Genomic DNA, 21,925 nt, shown 5'->3' with positions numbered 1-21,925 from the left:
AATGAACTTCTAAAACAATCTTTAAAATATAAAATAAATTTTTCAATTACTGATCGGGAACCGGAATCCAAAAAGATTGCAAAAACCGCCCTCACTCAGTGCCTTCAATTAGCTACCGCAACAACAACAGAGAGGCCCGGGAAAATTATATTTTTTAAATTAATGGGTGTAATGAACGCTCTAATTTTGATATAGCCAAACATTTCCGACGTATGATGAACACACTGTTTTATAAACAGAATAAATGGTTTGTAAACAACTAGGCCTAGATAAGTGTAGGCCTAGCCTAGGTCTATGGTGGTAGGCTAGGCTACTAGGCCTAGGCGCTAACTAAGAGAAGACTGATCGAGAGACCGGGTGACAGACGATCGGGTCCAATTTCAAAAATGTTCAAAATACGATCGTCTTTAATCGGAGTGTGTGCAAAGTTTCCTTTTCTTTTTTTTTTTCTTCTTTACGTTTGTTAGAATTTTTATTTAAATTTGTTAATTTTGATGATCATGTAGGCCAACAAGGTCACTTTTAACAATTTTAACGAGACTTTATCAAGATTTTCGCTGTTGTAAATTTGTTAAGAAACATCTTGTAAGTTTTAATTGTAATTAGGCCTATCTTAATAATTACATTTTATTTTTATTCTCGTTTTAATGTTTTTCCTTAATCCTTTTTAATTAACCTTTTTCCTTTGACCTTTTGCGATTTGTTGTCTGTACTGTTTGTTATTGAATTGATCGAATAAATGAATGAAATGAAACTCTTATTTTCTTTCTCTATGCTCTTTTTAAAATTAATTATTGAGTAGCCTAATTGGATTGTGAATAATTTGTAAATTTTGATGACCTTGTATATATAACTTTATTATTAATTAATTATATATATAGGCTGTAGTATACATTAATGTTTTTTCTTATATTGAACACCAAAAGGAAGGACCCATTCGCTGAACCATCTGTGCCTCCGTCACATTACCATCCATCTCTTCAGAAACCCCTGTCTTCAAACAACAAGCAAACTAAGATTCAAGCATCTACTGCAGATCAAAGCAAGCAGCAAAAGTTTAAAAATCCTACTGAAAAAGTCAGTCCAAAAGAAAAACAATTTCTTGATAAAGGACACTCATATATTACAAGAGAACTACCAACACATGACACGCCTTCCCCTGGCAACAATTCCTCAAAGTTTGATGAATCGTGGCCAAGCAGTGAACGTCCTTCGACTGTGGACAGCCCGCATGACTTAAGTGCATATGTAGTAAATGACAACAAAGCCTCTGGTGCTCCTCCCAAGTTATCTTCATTAGCATATAGCAAGAGCGTACCTTCTGAGAAGAATGCATGGAGTGTGGCATCAAGTTTAGCAGAGAGCAGGCATTCAAGATTAAATCCATCAAAAGTAAATTTAGTACAGGTGGGGGATCGACTTAATAATGTTTACATTATTTAAAGATTATCAAGTTAATTAATACTTAATTTTTTAATTTCCACATTGTTACTTGTTTGTGGGACTGGACTCCTCCACTTATTTTGATTTGTTGCTAGAGCACCTGCTTCACCGCATGGAAGTACCATCTCACCGAGCTCTGCCATCACTGTCCTTCCCCCAGGTTGTCTTTAGCTTTCCTCTTTAACAAGGGCACATCTCGGAGCAATATGTAATCCTTTCACTGGGCATTCTTAGGGCGTGACTGAGCCAACTTAAGTCTTCTCATCTTAATTTCAAGGGATAGGTACAGCCTCTCATCTTGTGCAGGTCATTATAATAGTCCAGTATTTGATGTGATACATACATTAAAATCACACATTAGACAATTCAGTATGCAGCATTTCATTGGAGCAGAAATCTTGAATCTTGAATCTGTAGTAGACTACTATTCAATGTGATTCTTTTTACAAATTGCTACATATACCAGTACTCGAGTACTGTAGGCCTACTGTAATTGTCACTGATTATGAGAACTGGCTTTCTCGAAACAAGTCTGCTTTAACATTAAGGCTTGCGTCTTGTTTATTAAATGCCTTGTTCTTTTTGTCTTATGTAAATTCACAGTAGTTTTTCTTTAATACAATTTTTGCACATACTAGAGAAGTATGCAAGGACATCCCACTTCCAGCCAATCAGCAGCTTGGAGTTCTCGAAATGCAGTGAGGAAGAAACCAGAAGGATCAACCATTGCAAAGTAAATTATATACCATATTACTTTGAAAATAATTGCTGACTACATTCCAAGAACTTATATTAAACAATTTTCTTTTGTATAAAAAATGATTTTAAACAGACTTGAAGGTTGCTTTTGGCATATCTGACCAAAATATCATGTGTCTTTCCATGTATGTTAAAGGTCAGACAATGCTGTACTTTGACAAGAGATTAGATTATACATTTACAACTTTTGTTATATCTTTCTTAATTGTGTTTATTTTATAATAAGGTATATAGAGCGATTCAGATATGGAGAACCCAGTAGCAGAGAAGTCAGAGAACGTGAGAAGATTTCTGGTAAGGCTCAAGATTTTTGGTGGCTTCAAAGTGACTCATCAGTCATCCAGACATCAACACCAACTGATGTAGACTCCCAAATAAGTAGAAGAATTCCAACAAGGCTTGCAAGCTCTCCGATGAAGGCCTCCAGTGGTTCTAAAGCATCAGAGATCCATTATGAGGTAATTTAAACTACCCCACTCATGAAAAATCTTCAGATATTAAAGATTCTGTTGTGAAAGTCATAACAATTTCAAAATTATATATTATCTTAATATTTTTTATTTATGTTATGTTTTTACCATTGTTCTGTTTAAAGAAAAGCGTTATCTTAGATATCAACAATGATTTATGTATTTTACTTTTTTATGAAAAAAAATATATCGTGGTAAGGTAAATGTAACTACAGCTGTATTTTAGTCATCTATTTCTTGAATAACACTAATAGTCATTTTATATACTTTACAAATTCTTCTAATAGAGTGACTCAAGTTCGTTTGTAGTCCCTGATTCAGCTGACAGACACACAACAGATATTCAACGAAGAGCAAACGCCTTAATCGAGAGAAGGTACATAATTCTTTTTTTTTAATTGATAACACTGTTTATGGGTAGTATGCCCAGTACTGAAAAACAAGTGTTGTATGAAACAATGGTTGGATCTTTCCTAAAATACAAAATTAGTGATAGTTGAAATTTAAATGTATGATAAGCACCCAGGTTAATTTGTCAAATTACGGAGTACCATACAGATGATTATAATGAATAACCCAGGGTAAACCTTAGATTTCAAACAACACTAATTCCATCAATGGTTTGTATTCAATCCTTGAAATAACTGGATGTTATTTTATTTCCCTTTGTTTTTTTCTCAGTGAATCCAGTTTTACAAATGATACCAGTATTACTTCTGAGCCAAGCACTCTTTTCCCCAGCCAACCACCTCCCCCAGTGTTGAGGCATTTCCCAACTAATGTACCAACACAATATACCAAAAGTAAGTGAGAATATATAATTAGTTGAAATAGAAACAAATAAATTTTTTAAAACCATTTTTAACAAAGGTGTAACCCAATCAGTGTCAGACTGGATGTTGTCCCACTGGACTTTTTTCGATAAAACTAAGTGAGACACTGGTTAGTTTTACTGTAATTAGTACCGTGCGAACAGCCCAGGAAACTAACCTCTCAAGAAAACTTAACAAGACGAGTGGTTAGTTTAACCCACAAAAGCTGACCAGTTTAGTTTTACCGAGCTGAATAAGTCCAATGTAAACATGCGTCTTCCTGAGTCATTCAAGCATTATTACTCAATGGATGATGTCATAGACTACCGCTCTCAATAGTTAGTTTTCATGGCTTTGTTAGTCTAAACAAATTAAAGTGCGGACAGCTGTAAGATTTACCCAAATTTTCCCTTTTTTTCTGCGATTCTGGCTTTAGTGAAGTTGTTGAGGGTCGTGATAAAAATGCTGATATTTTGACAGGATTTGAATGTGGAAGGCAAGCATCTGAACCAACAAAATATTGGTCCACACCTGTATATGCAATATTATATATAAAATAATTACTGTAATTTTTATTTTATTTACACACCACCTTCAATTTGTTTTCATTGAAAGGGACTCATTTCCAAATGCAGTCAGGTATGCCAGGTGGTTTTAAGACAGCAACAAGGAATACTACCCCAGAGGATGACATTCTGTACCAGTGGCGTCTGCGCCGTAAGCTAGAGCAAGCCAGAGATAAATCTGCAAAATTTACAGGGCCATTATCTGGACTTTCTTCTGGCACCAACATGAAGCCTCAGCAGTTTGTAAGAAATCATCAATATATTGGTTTTAAAATTTTTGTAACAGTATATTTTATATATACTAATTCATAGTTTTTCTTTTTCATAATTTTGTAAAGTGTTGTGGTTGGCTTTTGAAAAAATAGTGAATGAAAATGTAGTATTGCTTGCAATATTCTTCTGGACTTGGACACTATATCCAGTATATATATCCAGAGAGTCTGGTTAAAGTGTACTCAAACTGGCAAAATTTAAATGATATTATAAAAATACCTATTTATAAACAATATGTAAATTTGCTGTTGTCTTTTTGACATTTTTTTTCAGTTTGTAGTTTTTCCTTCCTTTATTCAGGCAACTACCGGACTTTTAACCAATCAATCAGGCCACCGGTCCACAAGGCCATAAATGTATCAACAATAGCCTGATCAGTACATAATATTAGATACGACTTTCTCTTTTTTAATATTGAAAGTAACGTTAAAAGGAACTTACTGTAGATAACCTCTGAGTATCTTTGAATAATCTTAGGAATTTATAATAATTTAGGTTTGTTCAGATGAATGAAGGAAGGACACTGTGCAAATTAAAGAAAAATGATACTCATCTTCTTTACCGCTTGTGACAGCAAAACAGCAAGTCATTTCTAGTCTAAAATACAGTATAAATAATTTTCATCTCGTAGGAAAGAAGCAGTCAAGATGTAGACTCCAAATTGTCAGAATTTCGAGAAAGGTTAAGGCATCGTGAACAGTTAAGTACATTGATATCGCATCCAGTGGAGAACAAGACTTGTTTGGGTATGCCTGATGTAAAAAATGCAGGAAATGATCCAATACCTCAAACTATTGCTACACAAACAAATGGAATTTTAGATGAAAGACCGGAATTTGATCAATATCACGATAATGAACCAAGAATAGAAGCAAATTTTGCCCAAGCTGACGTTACCAGGGATGCTGTATCGGTCAGGATTTCAAGTCCTAAACATTCATATCCCCTGAAGTCTAAACAAGGTGTGCTGCCTCATTTGCATATGTCATGTGACATCATACCATGTCATGATGCTGAACATCACAAAGGTACAAGGGACAGAGGACAAAATCAGGATGACTTGCAAGATCCATATTTAAGAGTAAAGCCACAAAAGTTGGATTATAGTGACTATGAGGAGGAACAAAGAAACGAAAGTGCTCCAATCGATAAATATGATCATATAGGAAAGAGAGATGGAACTCAAAGAAAGTCACTTCCAAAATCAGAACAGGATCAAGCTATGGCAATAGTGAAGGAAGCTCAGACACAAGCAAGAGAGAAGTCTGTCGATAAAGAACCTGAGAATACCACTGTCAATGCTGCAAGTAGGACATCACCAATATCCTCTACCATTGGGAAGGTGAGATACTGCATGTTAATTGTACAGAATGTAGAAACAATAAATGACCAGGTTAAAATAATGTTTTGGCATGGTGGTCTTTAGTGTGAGTACCGTATATACTCACATATAAGATGACCCCCCCCCCACTATTTCTTGGTCTTGAATTCATACTTTTTTCTGCTTTTTAAGGTTGTGATACTTCATCTATCTGGCTAAAAACGGTGCCAAATGCAAGGTTAATCTTCCATATAATACCATTCTATGAGTTTTTAAATGTTATCAAAATTTTATTCCCCATTTTTAAAATTGTGTCAATTCATACTAGCATTTAATAGCTTCACTGCAGTAGTAAATTCGCGTGTTACGGACAATCCACACGGAAGACCAACATAATTTAAACAAACTAAAATATGTATGTCATAAGATCCTACAACCCTATGTTTTTCGATCATAATTTGCTATTTTACGTCTCATCTTGTACGCGAGTATATATGGTTTTATTGGAAACCAGATTAAAAATTCATTGTCATATTCAACATAAACTGGGTTCCAGTCCCTAATAAATCTATTTTGAAACCAATGGCGTTCCATATTACTTTTTGCATGGCATTTCTAATTCCCATCTAAATTCAACAACATAACAAAAACAGACGCTGGTGGCGCTCTCCGATATTATCTAACTCGACAAAAAGTCAATAATTTGTGGCAAGTCTAATCTCACCACTGCATTAAATTTTGATTCTAAAAAGTGATTGTATTCATTTTAGGTTGTTAGTGATCGACTTTTTTCAACACCTCAACAAAGCGTTTCACCCTGTTCTAGTCTACCCAGCATGCATTCGTCTGCTATTGAGGAAGATCTAGGGAACGAGGTGCTACAGGAAGTTGAGAGTAAGTCCTGCCACGTGTACAGTTTGAGTCAATTATTACTTTTGCTGAACTATTCTTAGATTGTAATTTTGTTTTTGTTCCTCTTTCTTTAGTCTCTGATGACAACAGCAGTGGTGAATTCTCAGATGATGACCTGTTGCAAGTTCTTCGTCGAAAACGTGAAATATTTGAGGATGAGTTGCGGCAGATTGACCAGAGACTAGCAGAGTTTGAAAATTGAAGTATATATTAATATTAATTTATAAAATGTATATGAAAAAGACAATCAGATATGTTATTTCTTGTCTATAATTTTTTTGATAAATTACTGAGAAATAAATTGTGACTTAGAACCACAAAATATGCTTTATTGCATCTTGTGTTTATGTTAATAGTGGGGAAAGCACGTTTTATATGATTAATATTTTTTTCTAATTTATTTTACATCTTTTAGTGTTAGAATTTTATTCAAGGCATTCCATAGGCTATGTTGAGACACAGGGTTTACGCTAGTGTAAAGCTAGTACAGTTAAACTTGCCTAAAGCCTCAATCGCACTGGATTAAATTTTGGGAATATGTAACTGTCATCACGGTAAACATTTCTAGGGTAAATGTTACCGTCAATCGCACTTGGACTTTTCAACTCGGTTAGTTTTCCTGAGTAGTGTAAAATTAACTATTGAGAGCGGTACATTTTGACCCGTAACATGACCCGTACTGACATGACCTACAGCCTTCTGATCCCTTGATCTGTTTCGCGCTGAAATCGTTGAAAAAATCAAGAAAAATGTCATTCCATACCATACTACTATTTAAGGGAAAGTAATTTAACCAACCTGTGGTTGTTCGCATTGGATTTTCCAGGCTGGTCAAAGAGTAGCTCAGTAGGAATTCCTGAGTAAATTTCACTCCCGAAAACTAACCGGCGGCGACAGTCAAGTTAACCGAGCGGGACTATCCACACTGGATTTTTTCGGTCAAACTTACCAACAAGACGGTTACTTTTACTGAAATAAATCCAGTGCGATTGAGGCTTTAGTCAAATAATTTCTTAGTCCATCTTAAGTCCATCTTATTTTACATGCCAAATTGTTATGTTTCTATTAATAAACAATCTGAAAGTCGAACAATATTTCACTGGCATTTTGGATTTGACTTAGCCAAGCTCAACTGTAATGATAATCTACCAACAGACCACCCCAGATTACCATTCATCATTGATTTACTACAGTCGTGCATCAATGATTTTGAACAGGATTTGACCAATCACAAAAAGCCTAGATGTCAACAGTAAATGAAATGCACAAATACATACACTAGCATTACATTAATCGCCCACTTTGAAAATCTCGCTAGTTACGCCTCGAATTAATGAACGCCCAGCGTCCTCTCAAGTATGAAAATGGCCGTAATATAAAGTCCAAAAAATAGAAAATTTAGAAAACCATGGTGGGGCTGGGCCCACATTCTGTAAAATTACCTCCCAGTCCTACTCCTTTTGCATTCCTCATATCCTGACCATTCTTGCTATTCCTTTGCCCTTTGTTGTATTACAACATCAGACAAATTAGATACTGTGTTATGTTAAGGCCAACTCAGACAGCGTCGGCCGATGCAGCCTGACCCGATTTATCGTCAGAGACAGTCTTAAGCCGTCGTGAGAAATATTAAACATGTTTAATAATATTCTACTACACGACTGCCCCCGACGCACACCATCGCGTCTGCGTTTAACTCACACAGACCCGATGCGACAACAAATTGCGTCGGGCTGCGTCGTACGACGCTGTCTGAGTTGGCCTTTAGGCTGAACTATTATTATTCGTTCCACTTATACAGTATTTTAAAATAAGGTGTACATTATGACAGTGGTATTAGCACATGTTTGCCTTTTGGTGAAGCTAGACTTGTGTGAGACCATCAATAAAACCCGTATAATATTAATGTTTTCATCTTTTTTTTTTATTTACTTTAATAACAAGTGTGTAATTACACTATTTACAATCCTTCCATTTAAGTCTGTTATTTTAGGTTATGACATTATTATAGAGATACACATGTTTCTATTAGCTATGCACAAAACTATATGGAATACTATTCCAAAAAGTTCATCCATAAACACTAATGAATATTTATACTATCATATGCATATCCATACTCTCACATGAAATTAGTAGACTCCCTGTCTCAACTCCCTCTTAGAATTTGAAGTGAGTGGAACAGCGACAACACTCCAATCCAGTACACTTGTGATCAACATGAATCATGTAAAAATATGATTTGGCAAGTTGAGGTGGAAGAAGCCACTTCTAGAAATCTGGTTTTTAATTAGCTTTCTCAACATATGTTTACTTGGTGTATATTTCTGTGTATAATGATACCCATGAAACATGTGACATGATAGTCATTATGCCATCACATAATGACCATATATACCACGTGATACTACTCCGTTGCTATTGTTGCAAAAAGAATTCAACCGGATGCCATTTTCTTCACTGACAAACCATTTATTAAGATGTATCTTAATTTTTCTTTGTAAATTTTAATTGATGATTAAATGTGTGGTTGATAACTAATATAATGCGAGCTTTTGTGTTTTTAGTACATTTTGATGGTAAAATATTAGATTTTAAAATGCCTATTCCAGAAAGCTTATGAAGTCATTCAGGAGTAATGAACGGTAACTAACGTGTTGACAACAGAGCGCGCCACCTGGCGTCCTGACGACACGACTGTGGTACTTTATAGGCACATCATGACTATCTCATACTGTACATACTGTATGGTAAATGACTATGATGGCCATAGAAACGCTCGCAAGATTTCCTGGAAACTTGGGCCGCTGGGTTGACTGAGCATTGGAACACTTTTTACATCTTGTGAGAATCGCAATGGAAGTGCGATTTGCAATTGCGCTAGAATGAAAATTACATTTGTGCTTCCAAACACGCGTGTTTGTTACTTTGATGATGTAGCAATTCTTTCACTTACAACAAATGCGTAGACCTACTAAACAAAAAACTTCTTCAAGAAAGCAAATTAAAACTTTAGTAGGACATGTCTAAAGGCATCAAATGAGATACTAAATGTTAGTTAATACACTCAGAGGTCACCTCAGACCCAACCGCTGTTTTTCTCTTGTTTTCTTCTTAGCAGTTTCTATATTTCGTTCTTTCCACATGCTCTTCCTTAGTTTGATTGGTCGATTACCAACATACTTCCCTGAAAGAAAGTAATTATTATATTAGATGAAATAATCAACGCATTTTATATTTGCTTGCAAGTGAAAATCAAAATAGAAAATTGTTACTTTTTAAGGTTTTTTTTTTTTACCTTTGCTTATTTATTATTATTGATTATATCGAATACAAATATTCTGATCACTTTTATTATCTTAATTACTGATTTGTTTTTCTGCCTTTATACTATATTTTGATTTTCTTGATTAGTTTGTTTTATATTATTGATATGGGCATAAACTGGGAGAAGAGGACGGGTGGCAAATTCTTTTAGCTAAATGGGTTATAAGTAAAAAAAAAATCAATTGAGTTTTCATTTAAATAGGGCTGTGATTTAGTTTCACATTCTCAATTTTCACATCCTGAAGCCAAAAAATGCCGACACCCCCTCATCTCACTCCCTTCTGATTGAACATTTCAATTATTAGTATATTATTAATATTATTATCTTGATTTTAATTACTTACCATTCATCTCTCTCATTGCTTGAACAAAATCATTGGGGTCCTTGAAACTCACAAACCCATAGCCTTTAGATTTACCATTCCTCTTATCACGCACAACCTACAAAATTGTAAAGAAAGCGAAGTTAATCTATCATTACAAGCGGAGCCATGGAATTAGCCCATGGTGGAATTAGCCCATGGTAGAAACTACTGGAGTACCTGCTTGTGGTCGGGGTCACAGCGATGCTCTTTATATTATCAGGGTCAGTCGTCCATTTGAAATTTTTGACAGTCACGATGATTGAGCTTTGAAGAGCACTGTTGTATCGATGCACTGCGATCACCTTTTTAGATGGATACCAGCGTAAAACAAATAGTAGCTTAGCTCAGTTGGCTAATTTGGTGATAGCCACTGTGTGTGCACTGAAGCGTGGAGATCTCTAGGTCCCAGGTTCAATTCCCATCTCTGCCTCTCCTTGTGTTTAAGCTGGAGGGCTGAAATAAAAGTTACATAGCGCACCGTCTTTTGGATGAGACGTTTAAGCCGATGGACCTGTGTGCATTTATGGCCCATGTGCACGTTAAAGAACACAGTAGGGGATTGTCTCCCGGTGTACTGCTAAATCACCACCAAAAGGACCTCACTGGAAATAAGCCTACAGTACTTCTAGACTTTCGTGGGCTATCCTTGGTGTTTACACCAAATCCAATTCAATCCAATCCACCTTTACATGAACGCCATAGTCTAAAATAGACACAATTGGCAACCAGAGTCGAGTGATGTTGGTACAAATTATAAACAGAGACAGCAAGCTACGCTGACTACTGTAAAACCTCGAAAATTTGGGGAATTAGTAGTATAAAACAATAAATGGGGCCACTATAACATCAATCTGTATCATGGAGTGTATTAACCGGCATTAAATCACCTAAACTACTGTATAAACCAATTTATTTTGCTTTTGCTTCTTTGAAATTCATGTACGGTGTTATGTACTGTACTATCATGAAAAGAAGCCCTGGGCCTCTTTTCGAAGCTAATTTTGCAAACTGAAGAGGTGGGCTTCAATTCGAGGTTTTAGAGTATGTGATAGAATAGAAATATTTTGATGTGAAGTATATTAAGGATAATATGTCATGTTGGTGAATTGCTCAAGGGACTAACAGCTTTCAGAAGACGATACACATCCAGCTGAAAAACAAGATCAGCAATTAGAATTGACCAAGGGAGCAAAAAATTGAAAGGATCTTCATGATTTAGCCTGCACACAGTAGCTACGATCAAGCTGCTCTAAAGGAAAATTCATGGCTTATAGACTGAAAGGCACATCATGAAAAATGTGGTTAAAATTCTAGTGAACTACTCAAAATCACTTGCAAATTTTACTTGGGGACATCATGCTAATGTTCCAAAAGATACTGGCCCCATTTTTTTCACAAGGAGTTAAGTTAATATCTATAAGAACCAATCTTTGCCTTTTAGAAGAAGACCGGTAGAGATTTTACTGGAATGAAAATTTTATCACTTAAGTCATATCACTAAAAAAAAATAATAAAAATAATAATATAAACAAGTTCTATATCATCAATGTATATAATCACATGAACCAACCTTTGCCTTCAAAAAAGATGGATATCGATTGAAAGCCTTCGTCAAGGTGTCATCATTCACCTCATTTCCTAAGTCACCACAGAAAATTCTGAAGTCATCTGTAAATTGAATGATAAAAATACTGTAATAATTAAAGTAATGTAAGGTTCATCCATGACCCCTCCCCCTTAAAAAAGACACCAAGATATTGTACAGCAGTAATGCGATAGTGCCATTGCAATGTTACAAATGATTATGATTACATTGTCCAGAAATGGGCAAAAAATTGTTAAAAAAGACGTACATAACAGCTGAACAAAGGGCGGATGAACTTCTCAGATTAAACAACTATACTTAGTTTACGGGGTATGCATAGTTCATAGGGATTTAAACTCAAAACAAAGGTCTTGCGCATAGAGACTTTATGCATTATGTGCTCTATATAACCATACTTATTATTACTATTATTATTGTACTACAGCATCAGTACGATTCCACAAGACTCCAATTTTCCTGGTGATACGAACAAGAACCATGTGACAAAAATATGACATTTGTGGCATCTTAGTGCATTGTAGCAAATTCTTGGCTTGTTTTATTAGCTGTGGCATCTACGGATGAGTATGAATTAATAAAAAAACAGTAACACCATATCATGATTATCATGACAATGTTACCTATGCGCTCTCTTTTGGCAGTCTGCAGGGGCCCCAACCTATCGGCGTCCAAAGGGTCTCTGACGCACCTACATTAAGGGCCACAATGGGACCTGGCTCTGAATGTTGATTGCCACAAACTGCTAAGTACAGTAATATAATCCCAAACACTTTTGTTTGAATTTCACAAGACAGATGATTTCTAATTCTTGGAAATCTTCTATAGTGTATTTGTTAATAATAAAGCATCCATTATATTTGTTGACATTATAATAACCTAAAATAATGACTCTGGCAACCAAGCTTTTCCCCTTGAAACCCTACCACCAGAACCTTGGTGCTCTAGCAGCGAAAAAGCTTACAAGGGTCCTGATCTTATGAAGTCACTGGCCCCAAGCCCCGGCGTTACGTCACTGATTTGAATGTTACAACGCTCATATGTTGCTGCTGTGTAAATAAAATATCACTTACTTTGGTTCCACTCTTGTAAACTGTCATCCTCCCAGGTCTGGCCAGCTGCTGTACGGAGTACCTTCTTCTTCTTAGTCTTTTTTGGTACAGGCACAGCTTCTTGGCCTGCCATTGCAGAATTTTGTTGATGATGCTGCTGATGCTGATGCTGCATTATCGCGTGTGGTTGATACATCATAGGGTCAATGACTGGTGTATGACTTTGTATGGGTTTTTGTGGTACTATCAACCAAAACAAAAACAACATCTGTCAGAATCTTTTAAGAGACACAAACTATAGTACAAAGTGTAAACAATTCTGGCTATTGAATAAACAAAACAAATGTTTATTTAGCATCCTCTTTCAAATTAAAATTGGAAATAATGTGGCTGGCCCCTTGTGGACCAACATCAACTACAGTGCAGTGCCAACCAAAATATTGTAGCAGATCACAGATTGCTCTTAACCTTAAACTTAACTCGCATGTTGGGATTATTTGATCAATTCCAACCACAATGTCAATGATGACCTTGAACTGCGGTCTACAGCGCAGGTAGCAAAAATATTAATGTAATGGAATGTATTAATGTAGTATACAAAGGGCTTGAAGCTAGCACAGAAGTCTTTCATTTCATTTATTATTTCCAGGCAACATACTAAAAACGAATACAATACTGGTCTGAGGATTACCTAAAGGTAAACTATATTACTATCGAGAGGCTTTCCGAACAAAAATACAGGTCAAAACCTTACATTAAAACAATGACTTTTATACAAAATTTTAAATTACATAATTATTATGAAAATACAAATATTTACAAAAACTTTAATTCTCCCCTAAGGGTCTCTTCGTGTCTGAGCTACCCAGTAGACCAGTGCCAGATACTTTAGTCTGTCCACAACAGGGGCTGTATGGACCAGTACAGTGGGGTAACTCCCTACTTGTCTCGAAAGATGTACTGGGTTCTTTATATTGCACGAGCCAATTGTAAGCCTACAGTTTATAACCTTACCTGGGACCACAACAAGAACCATAGGGCGCATGCGGCTAGAATCAGCATAATATTATGGCTGTAAGTTGCGGCTGCAGCGTCCCACCTCAACCGCTCGGCTTTTGATTTGCAGCTTAGGTAAATGCTTAGCATGTTAAGGTGTTTAAGGTCAGCAATGAGAACGCAACAGAAAGAATGCACACATTCATACCAGCTTTATTTATTTCAGCAGTAGCTGAAGTTTCCACCGCTTTCTCCTTCTCTTCCACCTTTTCCTCGGTATTAGTGAACTTTACTGGTTTGGCCGCATATATTGTGGGTGCAGCTGATATTGTTTTTGGTTTCATGGGCTTCATAGACATCATTGGCATGGGCATCATACCACTTCGTTTGTCCATCATCACCCCAAGAGGAGGCATGGGTGGTGCACGCATCGGTCGAGACATACCTGGGTGTGAACCCTGTTGCAACTGATGTGGGATGAAGCTGGGTTTCACTGAAAAGTCAATTAAAATGGCAAAATTATTTTTGGACCTAAAAGATAGGATCATTCATTATAATTTATAGAGGACTTACCCGAATCTGAATCTGTTTATAGCCAGTCACATAACATAGGGTATACCATGGAAAACATTACAATGCGGTCAGTGTGAAAGTATAGGAAAAGGTAATGTTATGGTTTCGAAAACAACCACCCACTGTTAACATGAGAAATAAATGGCAAGAAAAGCCAATACGATTTTTCAAAATAGTGTTTATTTACTTAACCTTGCATTCTCCTAGCATTGTATGCTTTGAAATTTAAGTGATCTTTCATAAACCTTAGGTAGACTTAAAGTCATATAAACATATATATAAACAGGCCGTAGATGTGCAGGGACCTACAGTAGGCCTAACATCTGTCGAAAAATCTCAATGTTTGCGGCCAGTAGCCTTTGGAGCATTAGCAAAACGTTAAGGCAAAGTTCAATTTCCAATCAATTTCATATAGTTTACAGGGAATTATGATGATCTTTACAGCAATAACAAGCGGTGGCCACAATAGCAATCTCTATGTAAAACACCGCTGTGCCAGTCCATTGTTTACATTCAACACCAAAGTTAGGTCAAGGTTAGCCTCAACATGAAGTTTGGTTAGTTTCAAAGACAAAAAGTATTTAGGCTATATATATTTATTTATTTATTTTTTTTTTTGGTTTATTCCAATATAGAGATGGTAGGTTGTAAAGGAAAACTCCTATTCCAATTAGGATTCACCTATCATACATTCTGAAAAATCTGTATAGATTAAAAAAATTTTTTATAATATATTATTACTGTACTTGACTTGGTTCTTAACAATGATTATAAAAATAATTCAATTTAAAAGATTCAAAGATAATTGAAACATACACAAGATACAACCAGGCCAATTGACAAAGCGGTTAAGTGAGAAGATGATCATTGAGTGGGATGAAGAGACTGAGTTTTAAGAGAGCAAGGAAGACGGAAGCTTTAAATGCATGAAAATATTAATATTATTTAGCAATCTTAAGGTGACAGGTGTGCTAAATACAAAAAAAATATAAAATAAAATTACACCATTATTATAGAGGTGGGGGTTAGATTTAGAAAAACATATAAAAAATAAATGAAGAATGAAACTTACTCTGCCTAGGCCCAGGGATTCCAGGAGGTCCTCCCATGCGAATTCCTGGTGGTCCTCCCATACGAACTCCTGGCGGTCCTCCCATACGAACTCCTGGCGGTCCTCCTATACGAACTCCTGGCGGTCCACCCATTCTCATTCCAGGTGGCTGCATAGCAGGTGGGCCTGGAGCTCCTTGTCTGGGATGCCCAGATCCTTGCACCATTGGTGGCTGTGGTGGGAAGCCTGCTGGCCCAGTTACTCTGTAATTCATGGATTCATCCCCAGGGAACTTAGCCTGAGGGGCAGATGAGTTTGCCGCACCATTATGACTACTTGGTGCGAAAGGAAATTGAAAAGGTTTGGTGCTGTTGCTGCCACCACCACCACCTTGCAGTTGGTTAATGGCATCTGCATCACCTTGGGCATTGCGTCCAAGGATTTCCTCTTCAAACCTGAAAAGCAGATTGTGTGTTACAAAATAACATCAAATTCTGGCCCTAAGTGTTTTTATGCTGTTCTCCCTTGCCCAATGCTGCAAACGCACCGAACGACGATCGCAATGCTGGAACTTATGGGGGCGGAAACCCCTTACAGTGAACCACCAAATCCTATAATATAGGATAATAATAATTTCTCATGATGTGTTCGTTCTCAATTTCATTAGGCACATGCACGACCTCCTTGCATGCTCCTGTCCTGTAGAATACGGTACCCTAGAGAAAATTTTATTCCGTGCACAACCAGGGGTGGATCCAGAGATGTCCAAAGAGTGGGGGGGGGGCAAAAGTCGGGCCGATCGAGATAATACTACCCTAGGGGGTCCGAGAGCATGCCTTCCGAAATGTTTGCCTAAAAAATGAAATGAAATGTTTGTGTTTGTGTTTGTTTAGACGCCCAAAAATAACCACTGAGGCGTTGGGCGATCATTTTTTTTCTTTCTTTCTTTTTTTCTTCTTTTTTTTAACCTTCCAAAAGGGGGGGGGGGTGGGCAGGACCCCCTAAATCCGCCCCTTACTTAGCCCTAGTCTGAAGCCACGCTTCCAACTCGGTAGCCCAGGCCTCTTCTTTGGCAGCAAATTTGCCAAAGAAGAGATCGTCTGCCCCAAAAAAGTTGGGCTCGCCTAGGCGTCCGACAAGAAGGACAAAGCAAAGTCGGCCACATTCATGGCGAGAATGCCCTCCAGAGCCACGCTGGGTCCACAAAGGACAAAGCCTACTCAGCTGCCCCCTGTGCTTTGTTCAAAAACAAAGCCTGCAATCTGCAGTTGGCAGCACAGGGAATGGCACGGCGACTGTATTTACGGGGAACGGGAAAGCAGCTGCAAGATGCTGTGGAGCAGCAATCGGCTTATACTTTGCTTGCAAGTTCAACCAAAGAATGAGGTCCGGCTGGAGACCCACTACTAGAACTGGGCGGACGGGACACGCAGGAGCCGGCGGCCTCCACAGGCCCGCCCCCAAAACACCCTGGTGGGAGGGAGTCTAACTAAATCGTCGAAAATGGCAGGCATAGCTCAGGCAACGAGCTGGGAAAGATTGGAACTGTAAATTAACTCCTCATCCTCCGAATCAAAATGCTTGGACAAGTCATCCATATGCTACAGGCAGCTAGGGCCTAGGCTAGGCCTACAGTAGTAGTAGTAGGACCTACAGTATGCCTTTACATAAACGCCGTGGCTAGAGATACGGTACCGTATCGGAACTTCCGATTGCTAAAGGTACGGTAAATGATATTACGTCATGATTTGCCAACAGAAATGACCGACTCGATTTTGGCTTTTTGCAAAGTCAACGTCGCGATCATGAGAATCAAGTCATAAAACTTTTGGCCCATTTCATGTATTTCGAATGGGGCTTATCGCAATGTTTGGGTTAAAAATCCTTTCTGTTATTCTTGCTATTTTATGGTCTACCATAGAGAATGTTCTACTAAGGCTAGGCCTAGGGCCTAGCCCGAATACCCGCCTAGGGGCCTATATAGGCATACTACTAGGCTAGGCTTAGGCCTACTGTAGTGCTACTACTAAGTGTAGAGTCATTGCGGCCCTGAGTAGATTCAGCATCGGGTCGTTTCGGCCCTGAGTTGGTAGTTTTGTCATGCACTTCGGGAGCGGTGCATGGAGCGCCGAAGGTGCGGCCGCGAATAATAATTTAGAACAAGGTGGCTAAGCAGTAGACCGTTTGTTAAACATAAAAACTTAGGCTATACTGCAACATTATCATCAGATATTAACAATTCTTTTTAGTAGTATTTTATTATTATTATTGTTATTAATTATTATTATTATTATTATCAAAGAGTTCATTGCAGTATCAAATGATGTTCTTACGATTGGTTTGGAGGCACGTTTTTTTTTATCGTTTCCATACGATATATATTTGGATCATGTTTATAAATGCTTCAATAAAATTTAGATTATAAAATATGTAGGCTTATAGTTAATTTAGCGGATTAGTTTGTCATAAATTGTTTTTTGTTTCTCCATTTACATTACCAAGTGTTCTATTTATAACAATACATAGGCCAATATAAAATAAATTAAAATATACTGAATGATGTGATAATGAAAATAAAGCAAATATATTATTTTATTCATAAGGCCGACAAAATCACTCATTGCATAGAAATTAACTAAAGAAACGCCCACAAACAGGTTCCCACGGTACTCTTTAGGGCGAAGCAGACATCCTTTATACGCCGTCTTCAGGAACTTGTGGGGGCACTACCGCAAAAAGTGAAGTAGGTCAGAGGATAAAATTAGACTGGCTATTTTTAGGTGCAAACACATGCCATATGGCAGTGAATGTGTACGCGTGTGTTCACCTCTTGTCTATAGTTCCGATTAAAAAAAAAATATTCAACTTTGTTTAAGCTTTAATATTTCATTTACCGTATATGGACAGGGCCCCTGAGATGTCCGATCCTGAGATGTCCGACGGGGAAACGAAAATGGGGCCGATCGAAATAACATCGCCTTAAGTTAAGGGGGGATGTCCGCGAAATATTTGTTTTCTAGACAGACGCTCGAATGTAACCTCTGAGGCATTTTGGCCGATCAGTTTTTCCCCTTTTTAACTTCCTATTAAATTAAATTCCTAGCCAGGTTTCAACTAGGTTGAGGGCCTGGCAGTAACAGCAAGGAAAGGTCGGACCTAGGCCTAGAGATGTTCAGGCAGGCCTTCCTACCTGGCATAGTTAGGCATAGAGTTCGTCCGGCATTACTCTAGCTAGGCCCTCCGGCTTCGCAGGTTTCAGCTAAGGCAGGGGTACAAGGCCTAGGCATGGCTTCTACTATTAAAATAGTTTATTCTCGCTTGATGTCGCCAAATCTAGCAAAACTGCTATCCTTTTTAATTGCATAGGGCCTAGGGCTACAGAATATTAATCACAGCTTGTCAACAACACCCGCGAACGAACAAAATTTCTTCTTCGATCGTTGCTAAAACACACTCCAGCAGCAGTGCACTGAATGATGTCACGCATGCATTGGTGTTTCTATTGGCTAATCATTACGTAATATCATTTACCAGAAGCAGGTCAACTCGGCCACAAGTCAACTCGGCCCCAAGTCAACTCGGCCACAAATCAAACATATCTCAACCTAACCGAACGAACGCATTGTGCGAGATGCGAAGTACAAAAACTAATCTCACTAGAGAGGGCGTACTTTATTGACTGTATAAAGTATACATAAAAGCGAGAGTATTCCAGTGGATGCGATCTACAACCTCTGAATTTGCCTAGTAACGATGAATTCGTCGAGAAAATGGTAATATTTTATGAGAAATAGTCTGTATTTCTCATTTTTTTTATTCTTTTGCGTAAAACTATAAAATTCATGCCAATATTTTTCCATGATTTATAATAATTGGAGTAATGCAAATGCATATTTTCTAAAAAAAGTCAATTTTTAGTGAAATTTTGCAGGGAATGGGGCTTTAAATAAGCAATCGGAAGTTCCGATACGGTGCCGTATCTCTAGCCACAGCGTTACCTAGTAGGGCCTATATAAAAAGTGAGTCCACGTACGAAAAATGTATGGCGTCTTGGCAAAAATGTTCCAACGATGTCCAGTTACGCCATGAAATAATTATAACGCCATGATTTGGCCGTGGAGATTATGAAATTAGAATAGGATCCTAGGCCACCATGTTTGTAGACAAAACAGGTGGCAATGGAGCATTTTTTAGGCGAGTCGGATACACATTACGCTGGGCTAGACCGGCCTAATAATACTGATCTGTGTATAAAGTTCTGACATATCACACGTTTTTAATTACTTACCTGCTCATTTCCTCCTCCATTTCCTTCATCTTGTCCATGCCATACTGACTTGGCCGAGTGTCACTGTAATTATTTGCCATGTTTTTTTACATCCAATGTTCATTCGAATATTGAACGATGCAGCCACCCAGCCTACGATCTCACAACTCGTTTATGAGACTACATACTCTAGAGGGAGACAAACATTTTTTTTACTTTATATAATAATAATAATAATAATAATAATAATAATAATAATAATAATAATAATAATAATATTTCTTACTATGTCTGTTTGTACAACAGAACATAGGGCTTTTCCTCAATGCTTTAATGAAAAATGAAGTTGAAATTGCAACAAAAAACAAAAGTCGTTAAAAAGTTATGATAATAATAATAATACAGTAATAATAATAATAATAATAATAATAATACCAATAATAATAATAATAATAATAATAATAATAATAATAATAATAATTATTATTATTATAATTATAATATAATATCTCGAATTTATATGGCGCCAATTCCAAACATGATCAAAGGTGCAACGCATGTGAATAGCCACCGTAAAACAAATAGGTTTAAGCCGTGACTTAAAGTTGCAAATAGAGTTAGAAGAAGTTATGTTATTTGAAAGCTAGTTCCAGAAAAAGGAAGAAGCATAATAAGTGAACGAACATTGACCGTAGATAATTTTGGTACGGTATTTGGTGACAGGAAGGAGGCTATATATACTTATAAACATAATTGTTTACTTATTTTTTTAGACTTCCGTCAACATTTCCTTTCTTATTCTTGAAAGATTGCTTTGACCATAGGCGTAGATCCCGGGGGATGGGGGATATATCCCCCCAATATTCGACAAGGGGGGGGGGTGGTCTATTGGATCATCCCCAATATTTTGACAATGTATGGGATAAAATGGAGCTTTACAAACAAAAGACTGTCACAGAAATAATTTGCACTGTCTTATGCGCTTACAAAGATGAAAATTAGCATAATGTATTAATGTTGATAACACAATTATTTTATCTGGTACCAATCTAAGCTCTTCTTTCCCTAGATGTTAGATGTGCTTGCAAAGAGAGCCACATTTCACACTGAAGGGTGTGTACGACATCAGTAATGTTATGTCAATTCCAAGAATGTTTAAGGTTATATCAGTTGATGAGGAATTTATTGATTAGGCCTATAATAGCAAATTGCATCAATTTATTTTGAAGTTTCCAGCTTCAGAGGTGGGGGGCACATCCCCTGTCCGCACAATGGCACACATTGGCGCTAACACCAGGCGCGTAACAGGGGTCTTGAGTCAGAGTGGGTATTTTTTTTAAATATTTTTTTTTAATTTTTTATTTCAACCATCTTTAAAGAGGGTACCGTAACCCTTCTAATTTAGCCCAGTAGGTTAACTGATATTCAGGGGCCCTCTTTAATAAAATTAAAGAACAGTACAAACAGCGTCATTGCAACATCATAATAATAATAATAATAATAATAATAATAATAATAATAATAATAATAATAATAATAATAATAATAATAATAATAATAATAATAATAATTATAACATACATATCTCATTTCCCGGTTAGTAATTTACCATACCCACCCCACCCCACCCCACTCCCCATATAGAAAACAATACGACATAGGGCTTATCTTATTGATAATATAGGCCACACACGTGTGTTTGAAACTAAATATAAGCATTTTCATCATGGTTTTATTTATTAAAAACATATTATTTCACCATCTATACACATTGAGGCCCTTCTTTTAGGTTAAAATTATCTATCTTAAATTTTTCTTTCTTGAGTTTGGGACTATTATGTGTTTAAATAACTTAAAAGGAAAAAACTAAAAAAGCCTTTAAAAATGCGCGCCAAGCGCGCAAAATATTTTTGTGTTTTTAATTCCAATTTCGTCGGAATTGATGAAAACTCCCTAAAATGTGCAATTTATAGAGGAAATTGGCCTACCGTAACAAAAAATTTGCGAATTTTAGGCACTTTCAGAGGATGCATTTGTCAAGGGGTGGGGAAAGATTTTCCAAAGATGGATATTTTCCCCTTGTCCCCCGGTGTTTTTAATTCTAATTTCGTTGGAATTGATCAAAACTCCCTAAA

At 36.9% G+C, this 21,925-nt stretch overlaps 2 protein-coding genes across 2 annotated transcripts; one reads left to right on the top strand and one right to left on the bottom strand.

Annotated features, from left to right (window-relative positions):
* Positions 1-107: 107 nt before the first annotated feature.
* LOC117105899 lies at positions 108-7,645 on the top strand. The gene is made up of 10 exons (XM_033247202.1): positions 108-247; positions 927-1,407; positions 2,082-2,176; positions 2,429-2,660; positions 2,960-3,048; positions 3,354-3,475; positions 4,100-4,293; positions 4,955-5,665; positions 6,415-6,538; positions 6,631-7,645. The coding sequence occupies exons 1-10, from the start codon at positions 213-215 to the stop codon at positions 6,756-6,758; spliced, it is 2,211 nt and encodes a 736-aa protein (XP_033103093.1). The 5' UTR covers positions 108-212; the 3' UTR covers positions 6,759-7,645.
* An 808-nt stretch (positions 7,646-8,453) lies between these two features.
* LOC117105898 (RNA-binding protein 42-like) lies at positions 8,454-19,966 on the bottom strand. The gene is made up of 7 exons (XM_033247201.1): positions 19,812-19,966; positions 15,545-15,978; positions 14,108-14,392; positions 12,925-13,146; positions 11,819-11,916; positions 10,228-10,324; positions 8,454-9,743 (listed from the first exon to the last, which is right to left on the bottom strand). Exons 1-7 carry the CDS (start codon positions 19,889-19,891, stop codon positions 9,631-9,633), a joined length of 1,329 nt encoding a protein of 442 aa, XP_033103092.1. The 5' UTR covers positions 19,892-19,966; the 3' UTR covers positions 8,454-9,630.
* Between the last annotated feature and the right edge of the window lie 1,959 nt (positions 19,967-21,925).

Source organism: Anneissia japonica, unplaced genomic scaffold (assembly GCF_011630105.1).
Source record: "Anneissia japonica isolate Jap-2015-1 unplaced genomic scaffold, ASM1163010v1 scaffold287627_len141763_cov191, whole genome shotgun sequence".
NCBI lineage: Eukaryota > Metazoa > Echinodermata > Crinoidea > Comatulida > Comatulidae > Anneissia > Anneissia japonica.
This window is presented reverse-complemented; position numbering and strand designations above follow the sequence as displayed.